This window comes from Silene latifolia, unplaced genomic scaffold, assembly GCF_048544455.1.
Source record: "Silene latifolia isolate original U9 population unplaced genomic scaffold, ASM4854445v1 scaffold_112, whole genome shotgun sequence".
Lineage (NCBI taxonomy): Eukaryota > Viridiplantae > Streptophyta > Magnoliopsida > Caryophyllales > Caryophyllaceae > Silene > Silene latifolia.
Genome location: NW_027413126.1, coordinates 1,037,760 through 1,050,131, shown reverse-complemented (window position 1 = coordinate 1,050,131; position 12,372 = coordinate 1,037,760). Strand labels below are relative to the sequence as shown.

The following is a 12,372-nucleotide window of genomic DNA, read 5'->3' as shown; positions in this document are numbered from 1 at the left end:
TCCTCAACAATCCCCGAGGATCTTATTGGGGATGCAAGGATCATTTCATCATTGCCCAATCTACTTTATTATCTACATAGGCTTTCTAGTATCGTCTTCCCTTTGATGCTTGGTCATTAGATGCGATCAATTTAGCTCCATTTTGCCATGTAAATGCAAGGTTTGCATTCCTCTCCTACCAAGGAAACAAAACCTCAAAGAATATGCAAAATGGGAAACTAAAGATAGTAAATGATCCAATTATGCACTATAAAGCATAGGAACGAGGCTAATTCGAGGACTAAATGTGCTCAAATATGAGTCACATCAGGTATCCATTGTCTATCGTTATAGCCATCCTTTACTCTTTCACTTTACATATGCACTTCCACGACCAAGTTGCATCTGTTGGGGGATTATAATCAAGCCCATCCAGGTTTTTTATGTAGATTTGATTGATCCAACGAATCCAAAGTCTATCAGATTTACTGTATATCCAGTTGACCAGTTTAGCAACTGCTGCAACATTCCATATATCAGCCTTCTTAATTCCCAGACCCCCTTCATCCTTGGGTAGTGTCACCTTCTCCCAGGCTACCAGAGGTACTCTATGGTACTCAGAGCTGCCATCCCATAAGAAATTTCTACAGCTTCTCTCTATTCTTTTGATAACACTCTTAGGAATAATGAACATAGATGCCCAGTAGTTGTTTAGGGTGTTCAATACAGAATTGATCAAAGTTAATCTTCCAGCATAAGAGAGTTTCTTTGCCCCAAGACTTCTGATTCTGATAACCATCTTTTCAGTCAGAACATTACATTCCTTCTTAGTAAGCCTGCCTACCTGTATAAGGACTCCCAAGTATCTGAATGGCATACTACCTTCTATGAAGCCAGTGACTTGCTTGATGTCGCTCCTCAACACCTCTTCCATCCCATTAAAGTATACCTCATATTTGGAATTGTTCATACTTAGACCAGATGCTTTAGGAAAGGATGAGAATGCCCTCATAAGAAGCATAACAGATTGAGCATTACCCTTGCAAAACATTAGAAGGTCATTACCAAACATAAAATGTTTAAGCTTTAGACCTTTGCATAGTGGATGGTATTAGAAAGGCCATCTGTCAGGAGCATAATTGATTAGTCTTGTAAGATACTCCATACATATGGCGAATATTAGAAGGGAGATTAGATCCCCTTGTCTGAGCCCCTTTTGACCCTTGAAGTAACCAAAGTTAGTGCCATTTAGAGAAAGAGTAAAAGAGGCAGTCTTGATATATATCATAAGCTTCTGAATAAATGATGTAGGAAAATTAAGCCCTTGGAGCAATTATTCCACAAAATCCCACTCCACTGTGTCATAGGCTTTTTGAAAGTAAATCTTAAAAAGACATCTAGGTGAGACTGCTTTCCTAGTATATAATTTCACAATATCCTGACAAATGAGGATATTTTCAATGATGGAACTGCCTTAAATAAATGTTCCTTGGTTGTCATGAATAATATCAGGTAAGATCATGGCCAGCCTATTACCTAGTAACTTGGAGATAGTCTTGTAAATGAGATTACAGCAGGCACTAGGCCTGAAGTGTTTCACAGAAGTAGGTGTTTCACATTTTGGAATAAGAGTTATATTAGTTGCATTGATCTGGGTAAGAAGATTACCTGTCACAAGGAAATCTTGAACATCAGCACAAACATCTTGACCAACTATGCTTCAAGCACCCTTAAAGAAGCCACTAGTGTCGCCGTCAGGCCCTGGTAACTTATCATTAGGGATTGAAAAAATGATCTCCTTTATTTCCTCATTGGTTACAGGTTTGTTTAATAATTCAATGTGTTGAGTCTCACAACATTTTCCCTTATTAATTGCCTTTGCTCTTACTGTCTCAGTGTCTGTCCCAGTGCCAAGTAAGGTTTGGTAGTATTCTAGGAACGCACCTTGAATATTGCTGCTCTCTTTACATGTATTGCACATTTGCTCTTCAATTTGTATAGCCTTATTCCTGTTAGGTTCATATACCTATTATTAGACTCCTATAATAGTGAACTAATTAACTTCTTAATTATTTGTTCTTTAGATCTAGTGCATTCATAACTAAATAAAAGATTTATGAGAAAAACAATGTCCCTTACATTGTAAATTTCGGATTTATGGGCACAAGTAAGGTCTCCTACCTTCACTTGTTCTTGAGCTATAATGAGTATTAGGGTGATCCTCCAAAAATCCCAAAGTAGAGATTCTCCTCTTGATTGCACCCAAGACTAGCCCTTATCACTACTAAATAATATTAACTAGATATTTATTTAGTAGTCTACCTTAAAATTGATTACTAATACTCATATATTACACTAATAATATTAGTAATTTCTTTGAACAATTTGAATCAAACTTCTCAAGTTTTGGTGAAAGAGAAATGAATATTTGAGAGAGTTTGCATGTAGTATGAATGGTAGTAAGTAAGAGAGTGTGAAAGAACCAAAAACTACTCATATTTGAGTAGGGTGGCCGGTCAACATAAGGCCAAAAGGGCATCTTCTCTTTTCCTTTTTCTCTTATCAAAGTGTAGGTTGTGTAAGGCTAGTAGTGTAGGTTCTATTATTTATTATTTTATCACATAAAATAAAATAATCACAACCCACTAATACCCCCTCCATTTCGGTCCAACACATAAAATGGACTACCATTTTATTTTGTCAATTTGTCATTTGTCACACAATATGTCACATTTAGTATGTTACATGTTATTAATTAATTCAATGCATATTTATCACATAAATATCATTTTATAAATTAATTAAATTACATACAACAAATTGACTAGTGATACCTGATCACATAAATAAAATGGGTCATATAATTATAATTCACAACATCTTGTAATTATAATCAACAAATTGACTAGTGATACCTGATCACATAACTAAAATAAATCTTATTTAATCCCATTACAATAAGATATCAATATTCTCTCTCACAAATGAAATGTTCATTTTAAGGAATTGATTAATTTGTATCGTCATACAATTAATCAAATTTACTGATTAGGGCATCATCCTTTAGGTGTGACCTTAAGGGATCAACTGACCACCACCGTCCTACGACAATAACGTCAAACTCTAGCAATCCAATCGTTACCGATTAATGTTGATCAGTTGACTATAAAATGAATCATCCCTTATGTATTCGTAATATGAGATTTAGTTATGATATTAAATCATGTGATCGCACTATTGTTGAGGACACATTTTTCCAACAATCTCCCACTTGTCCGAGACAAGTGTGCGTCACCAATTCTCTTGTCCTATTACAATCTCCCACTCAATGCAAGGTGTCTTTCAGGTCGTACTTGCACTTGATCATATCTTGAGTGGTTTCCTCGATCTGGAGAGTAACTGTCTGACCTGAATTATCTAACATAGATACCTTCCGAGCGTGGCCACGCATTTCCAGTTAACTACTCCTCGAGTGGCCTTGAGATTTCAAACAACCCTGACAAGGGGTGGATAATCCCTATCGCACTATTCCCTTTGTTCAGCCACAGTTCATCATAACCCAAAATATACCCATTTGACCTCATTTACGACAGTCGTAGAACATAAATCAAAGCTAATAAGAAATTTGTGCCAACTTGGGCGAATAGTCTCTAGTTAAAAGAATTGACTCATAAGAATACTATAGTAGCTCTTGCCACGACCAGGCTTTATGAATTATCAGAACTCTATAAGCAGTCACTGCCCGACAGAATGTCCCATACAGTCTGCCTATGTGATCGACTAGTCATCCCATATGACTCTATGGCACTTGAACTTGTCATCAATCGCATCACACTCTAGTCACTTCGAGACGTCACCTCATATAAGTAACTAGGGGCGAATACCATGTCAATCCAGTTCACTTTAATGGGGTTCAACTTGTCTCTACAACCCATTTGGATTCAACAAGGTAACAGGTGAGTTTAATAAAACTCACATGACAAATGCGATTATCACATATGAATAGTCAATACACTATTACTACTTCATATCCTATAATCTTTAGTGTATTATTAACACTAGTTAAAATGCAATAAAAGCTTGGCAAGTGGATATACCCTATATTCATATATTCCAACTTTGTCAATTGCTATTTCCTTCAATTCAATGTTATTTCTAATAACTTGAATTTATCTCTAAGTATTTGTCCAGTCTTCTTACTAGACTTGGGCTCTTTAACTTGAAAGATGCTCCCACTGTTATTTCATAACTTGTGATAAAGTCATTTGTAGAGGGATTCACCCTTAATCCCTACGTTGACCATGTTATCACAATATACTTAGAATCCTTTTGTAGAATTTGCAATGCGCGAAACTAAAACATCTTTTTAGTCTCTTACTCCTTAGTCAATAAGACATCCTAGGATTTCAACAAATCCCTTTAAGTTTGGAAACTAAAGTTTGTGCAACCCTTCAACACCTAACTTAGTTTATCATCCAAACATATGAACAAGTCTTCAATTGTTCTTTAAGGCTTTCACAAGACCATCTTATGAATTAACTTGTTATTGACTCATTATGCTCCTAGCATATGGTTCATCACAACACGTGCGTCTGTTGGCATACATGATCGTTCTAATGGCGGAAACATTAGTAATCGATTTCATGTGATCAACAACTTAATAGGTTCAGTGAATGACTATGATTCCATCATAATAATTCCACTTCCATCAACATGAATAGCCTATTCAACCTTGTTGATGTACAACAGATACGAAAGATCTTATCCTCATAAGACTCTCAATTCTATGCCAATATTCTCTCTCATAGATTCAAAATCTAGAATACTTTGCACCCTTTTCCAAGTCTCCAATCACTCTTTCACAGAAGAGAGCATTGGTACATTATTCTCAATAAGTAATATGTCATCAACATATAAGACATGGAGAAACAATTCTAGCCCCCCCTTAACTTCATGTATAATCATGATTCTTCAATCATGTGAATGAAACCATTCACTATTTTCACATGAACGAAAAGTATGATCCTTTAATGCTTGCTTAAGACCATTCTAGGATCACTTAAGAAAGCTACGCATAAGATGTTAGGATTCTTAGATCTTCATCTAAGGTTTTGTGTTCCAAACACATCCTTCTCTAAATTCCCATTTTAGAAAAGCGAATTTTTAATATCATTTGCCAACCTTCATCAAAATGAAATGTGGCAATTCGTAACATAATTTATCTTGATCAACATCTTTATGTCAATCTTATGCATATGAATACTCTAAAGCTCTATTTACCTTTAAAGAGACCCTCGCTTTAAAGTAAATCTACTCTTGAGTAACAATTTTCGGATTGTAATGCTCTGGCTCGTTTGTAACAAGATCGATTTGGAATAAGGTCATAATACCATTACTTTCACAAAGCAATATTTTAACAATAAGACATGTGTGCTAAACTCCCACTGAGCTATACTCCCACTCTATCTTTATAGATTATAGTTCTATTACTTTAACAAAGTAACACTTCAACTATAAGACATGTTTGTAACAATCCAATCTACTCCCACTCTATCTCTCAGAAATACATCTATCTTCTTGAGAGATAGCATTGTGAGATACAAACATATATAAGGTGGAGTATTAGGAGTTTATCTAGACTATGCATTATCTTTCAAAAGGCCATCCCTATCATTGCAGTTTGATTCATGTAATATACCAGTCTGATCCATGTCATTTGTTAAATAGACTCTCTATTTCAGGTATTCCCTGGTTGACCATCCGCTTAGAATTACTTGTCCGTTTTGGATTGCAAATTCCCAAAATTGAGTTCAATAACTCAAACCGACTCATATTAGTTTGATCTTATGGGTAGTGACACTAGGTCATAATCCATATTTAATAAATAAAATTCATTACTTAGATCTTTGCCACTACGATCGGATCGTAATGCTTTATTACTTTGTTCAATTGGTTCTCTATGTCATTTAGAAATTTCTCAAATTTCTCAAATGCTTCACTTTATATTTGATTAAGTAAATATACCCATATCTACTTAAATCATCGGTAAAAGTGACGAAGTAGTCATAAATTCCCTTTACGGTGATGCTCATTAGAAGACATACATCGGCATGTATTAGTCCCAACAAATCACTTGCTCATGTCCCTTTAGCACTAAAGAGAGTACAAATCATTTTGCAAAGGAGACAAGATTCGCATATTCCATATGATTGAAAATCAAATGGTCTAATAATTCTAGTCGACACTAGTTTTCAATGCGTTTCTTATATTTTGTGACCTAATCGAAAAAGCCATATGTACAAATCATTTGGATTACTTTGTTTGAGTCTTTGGATCGTATTATGAAGATATCTTTGCTTGAGTTGGAAGTGTCTAAAACTTGTATATCATAAAGATAAGTGACATGGCTCACAGCTATGTCTATTTTTTAACAAAATACAACAATTGTCTTTGATGGCAAAATATAAATCCTTTCATGTTTCACATAGAAATGGAAATAATATTTTAGACAAAATGGGTACATAATCACCATTATGTAGATGCAACTTAAAGCTATTAGCAAAAATAAGTACATAAGTCCCTCTTGAAGTGGTGGCTACCCTAGCTCCATTTCCTTGTCGGAGATATATATCACTCTTATTTAGCTTTTCCACATTTCCAAGTCCCACTTGGAGTAATAAGTCCAACTTTGATATCTCCCAAATACTTGGGGCAATTTCGCTTCCAATGGCACATGACATTACAATAATGACATTCCTCATATGATTGGGCACCCTTCTTGGTCTTGGTTTTGGTAGTCCCACTATCCATTTCCAATTCATTATCAGGTTTGGGTTTCTCACCCATATTTGCCTTCCTTTTAATAATTCCAATACTCCTTTCATTTGCAAGGACACTCTTGCTAGAACTCCCACTGAATTTAATACTTCTCCTTGTTTCTTCAAACAAGGATGCCTTGGGTTTAGCGAGATTTTCTTCACAAGATTTTCTTACCAAGGTGGTGGGCATTAATATTGGAGTGGGTGGTGTGGAGGTGGTAAAGAAGCAAAAATTTCCATCCTGACCAATGCCAACGCGTAATTCTCTAATCGTATCATTGTCATACTCGGAGCATTTTTCATCGAATGATTGGAGCCATGAATCAATGGTCATTGGTGTAGTAGTATTAGATGAACTCATTGCGTATAATTAGCTACAAAAACGGAAATGAAGGAAATAATTAACATCTATCGTTTAAATAATACTTGTAAACAAGTGTTGCATTTATATAGTGACCTATACCCAACTATTATAAATGATTCCGAGATCCAAATTCATATTAATACCGGTACGGTAAGCCGAGTCATCTCTTATTAATATAACTCGGTGGATTAACCTCTTAATTGATTCTACTTCTAGAACTCTCGGTCGATAAAAATTACTCTAATTTTCATCTTTATCCTGGAACACATGCGACTACGGTCATGAATACTTCCGTTGAGCGCAATCCAAATTTCGATGTAATAACATTTTATTACCCACTTACCCAACGTAACAAGTTTAGTACCCCGGTGAGCCGAATCTACTTCCTTATGAAATTGGGATTCATGGTTTCTACTATTTGGTAAGGCTAATTCTCAATTATTATATGTGAGAGGTCTTGTCAATTTATTATCTAGCACGTTTTAAGTGAACTAAAGCGGTGAACTACGATAATTGTAATTGACACGGTCGATGACTCGGTATGATATGCATGTTATTGCTCATGGCGATTTGGCAATGCATGTAACATATTAAAAGAAATGCAAAGCAATAATAAAATTCCTAGTATGGTCTTCCTAAAATAGAAAATCTAATAATCAATTACATATTCGGAGACCAACTCCTTTGGTCCCTTGAATTTTCAAGTGGCACGCCTCCCAAGAACACCATCTTCATCGGATCACCTTTCCGAATGGCACCGTCTTGAAGCAATTCCATAATTACAAATAATAATAAAAATACAGAGCTATTCCTATTATACATTTGTAAAATGGAAAAACTAATAAAAATAAAAGTGATATGAGATCACATTAAATTACAACCGAATCAATATTCTCTTTCATTACGGGTAATATCGATTAAAACTAAGGTCATACTAAGATAAAATTACATAATTCAAAATTATATAAATAAAAGACATTCAACAATTGAAATATGCAGCATTATAATATGTATCTATCATGCCAAATTATGTGCCAAATCGCCCTATTTAACTTATATCGTATATATAACCCGGTTTTATGGAAATGCGTGATAATAACTTCTTAAAATCACAAATTAACACTTAAATCACATCTAAGCTCAAGTTAATTATCCTAACACTCTTAGGACTCAATCATTAGTCACCACTCAATTTTTGACAATAATTCAACTTGATTTAAGTTTTATGCTCATTTTTTTTACCTTAAAATCATAACATTTATGAAATAAATCCAAATAAATTACAATAATTTCAAAATTTGAATTTTAAATTTTTGAACATTCTGGAATAATTCCATGATACTCATAATGTCAAAAATCATAGTTAAAATTTTTGAATTAATTTTGAGAAAATATAGTTGCAATTTATCGGTTTTATCTCATAAAACATCTAAAGTATCCAAAAATTAATCCAATAAATTTTACAACTCTAGATCTGATTAGTGGGATATTTATGCAACCTAAAGTAATTTTCTCATGCCATGCATTTCGTTTTAGCTATTTATGCTAAAATAGTCACTATTTATGCCATTTTTACTGTAAAAATTCATAAACCATGCTAAATGAGATCATTTCATCTAAAAATTTACATACACTCTGTAAATCATGCATGTGACAACATATTAAAAACTCATGGCCTAATTCGAAATTTAACTATTTCTAACCATTTTACCTCTTTTAATCCATTTTTATCTCATAAAAATCATAAATCATGCAATATTAATCCAATTAATATGATATTTTACACACAACTTTTAAAATAGTCATGTGAGGTCATATAAACTTTTCAAGGTCAGAGAATAAGTTTAACCATTTTTAGTCATTTTAACCTCCATTTATGCCATTTTTACACTAAAAATTCATAAATCATGAAATATTAATCACATTAATATGATATTTTAGATGCAATACATAAAATATTCATGTGAGGTTATACTAAAATACCACGGCCAGTAGTCAAGGTTAACTTATTTTAGTGAATAAAAGTTCATTTTACTCATAAAAATGTAATAAAATCACTAAAAATCATTAAAATGAGCAATAAATTTCCATAAATCATAAAAATGACCTAAAACACTTTAGGACCAGAATATATAACATGCATAAATTTTCGTGGCTTTATCATCATAAAACTCAAATTTTTAGTTTTATATGTTAACATTTTAACTCGGAAAAACAATAACCGATTAGGCATGCAACATACTTATGCTCTGATACCACTTGTTAGGTTCATATACCTATTATTAGACTCCTCTAATAGTGAACTAATTAACTTCTTAATTATTTGTTCTTTAGATCTAGTGCATGCATAACTAAATAAAAGATTTATGAGAAAAACAATGTCCCTTACATTGTAAATTTCGGATTTATGGGCACAAGTAAGTAGGGCTGAGCAAAAATTTCCGAAACGGTTTTTTAATACGGATACGATACGGTATACGGTTCTCATTATACGGTTTTCCGTATATACGATTTTTTTTTCCGTATACCCGATACGGTTTTTTAGAAACCGTACCGTATCCGGGTCAGCGTAATTGGCAAAGCGTATACCCGGTTTGACCCGGTTTTAAAATTTATTAAAAAAAAAAAAAAAAGGTTTAAGAAACACCGCTCCATCCAAATTCTATTTCCCTCCTTCAACAACACACACAGACACACAGTCACACATTCATATGACTATGAGTCGAGATCCCCAATTTTCCCCCAAATTAAACCCTAATTTAAATTTCAGATCCCCAATTCAATTAATATATTTCCCCCTAATTCAGATCTGCCTCACAAGTCATCTCTCTATCAAGATTTGTTGTCTAAGTTGAATTTTCATTTGTACTTCAGTATTTCGAATTGATTTTCGTTTGATTTATTTGTATTTTTTGTTCTGATTTTCGTTTACTTTGTTGGATTATATGTTGTTTGATCGATTGATTATATGTTTTTGGATCGATTTTCATTCGTTGCATCGTTTGATGACAATTTAATTAATATTGAAGAAACAAAGTGGTCGATTTTCGTTTACCTCTGCATCTCTTTAAGAGTGTTGTTTGATTCGTTGCATCTTTCATTCGTTTACCTCACAAATCATCGTTTCATTCGTTGCATCGTTTGATTGATTATAAGTTGTTTGATCGATTGATCATTATTTGCAATGAGTAGTTGAGTACTGAATGAGTGAATTCATTATTTCAGGTAATTGTGTTTCCATTTTTTTTTCAATGGTTTTAATGGAAATTCAAAAAACCGTATTCGTGTACCCGCATTTCGTATATACGGTTTAACCGGATACCCGAAAACCGTATACCCGGTTAAACCGTATCGTATTCGAAACCAAAAAATTGGGGTTTTAAAAACCGGGTACCCGATACGGTTTTGAAAACCGTATCGGGTACCCGGTTTTGCTCAGCCCTACAAGTAAGGTCTCATACCTTCACTTGTTCTTGAGCTATAATGAGTATTAGGATGATCCTCCAAAAAACCCAAAGTAGAGATTCTCCTCTTGATTGCACCCAAGACTAGCCCTTATCACTACTAAATAATATTAACTAGATATTTATTTAGTAGTCTACCTTAAAATTGATTACTAATACTCATATATTACACTAATAATATTAGTAATTTATTTGAACAATTTGAATCAAACTTCTCAAGTTTTGGTGAAAGAGAAATGAATATTTGAAAGAGTTTTACATGTAGTATGAATGGTAGTGTGTAAGAGAGTGTAAAAGAACCAAAAACTACTCATATTTGAGTAGGGTGGCCGGTCAACATAAGGCCAAAAGAACATCTTCTCTTTTCCCTTTTCTCTTATCAAAGTGTAGGTTGTGTAAGGCTAGTAGTGTAGGTTCTATTATTTATTATTTTATCACATAAAATAAAATAATCACAACCCACTAATACCCCTTCCATTTCGGTCCAACACATAAAATGGACTACCATTTTATTTTGTCAATTTGTCATTTGTCACACAATATGTCACATGTAATATGTTACATGTTATTAATTAATTCAACGCATATTTATCACATAAATATCATTTTATAAATTAATTAAATTACATACAACAAATTGACTAGTGATACCTTATCACATAAATAAAATGGGTCATATAATTATAATTCACATCTTGTAATTATAATCAACCATTCATTCTCATCTCAATTGTTTCACAAACAATAATCGATTTTAGTAATAAAGTATTTCAATTAGTAAAATAAATCTTATTTAATCACATTACAATAAGATATCAATATTCTCTCTCACAAATGACTTGTTCATTTTAAGGAATTGATTAACTTGTATCATCATACAATTAATCAAATTTACTGATTAGGGCATCATCCTTTAGGTGTGACCTTAAGAGATCAACTGACCACCACCGTCCTACGACAATAACGTCAAACTCTAGCAAGCCAATCGTTACCGATTAATGTTGATCAGTTGACTATAAAATGAATCATCCCTTACGTATTCTTAATATGAGATTTAATTATGATATTAAATCATGTGATCGCACTATTGTTGAGGACACATTTTTCCAACAATTCCTGAGGCATCTGCGATTGATAGCACCAAGAAAATAGGCAGTGTTGTTGTCCCCTTCTGCAATCCACTGGGTTTTGGGTTTCTGCTGTAGAAAACTATCTCTGGCTGCATTAAGTTCTCTTAAACTTGTACAAGCCTCCATTTCTTTGGCAATTATGGTAGAATTTGTAGGATCCTAAACAATCTGATTCTCATTACTTGCCAACTTCTGTGAAACAATACTGGCTTCAGTCTCAATATCTGAATAACTTTCCATATTCAACTCCTTCAAGACAACTTTCAGACTCTTCAGCTTTTTAATAACGGAGAACATTTTAGTGCCCAAATAAATAATATTCCATTCATTCTCTACTCTAGCCAGGAAGGATGGCGCAGCTCCCCACATATTAATATATTTAAAGCAGGCTTTGTTTTGGCCACCAAGCTTGGCATTGCTAACAATGTAGGGATTCTGGTCTAATAACCCTTCTGGATGAAAATGGGCCCTCATATCGGGAAAGGCAGCACGCCATTCCTGATTAATGAGGAACCTATCCAGTTTACTATATTTCCTCTGCAATGGAGCCTGTTTATTGTTCCGGGTGTAATAAGCACCAGTAGAATGGATATCAGTCATGCAACAGATATCCAAGC

General features: G+C 33.7%; 1 protein-coding gene across 1 annotated transcript; it reads right to left on the bottom strand.

Moving 5' to 3' along the window:
* Positions 1 to 340: 340 nt before the first annotated feature.
* Positions 341 to 11,881, bottom strand: LOC141637446 (uncharacterized). The gene is made up of 3 exons (XM_074446924.1): positions 11,767 to 11,881; positions 1,516 to 1,647; positions 341 to 1,071 (listed from the first exon to the last, which is right to left on the bottom strand). Exons 1-3 carry the CDS (start codon positions 11,879 to 11,881, stop codon positions 341 to 343), a joined length of 978 nt encoding a protein of 325 aa, XP_074303025.1.
* Positions 11,882 to 12,372: the final 491 nt, after the last annotated feature.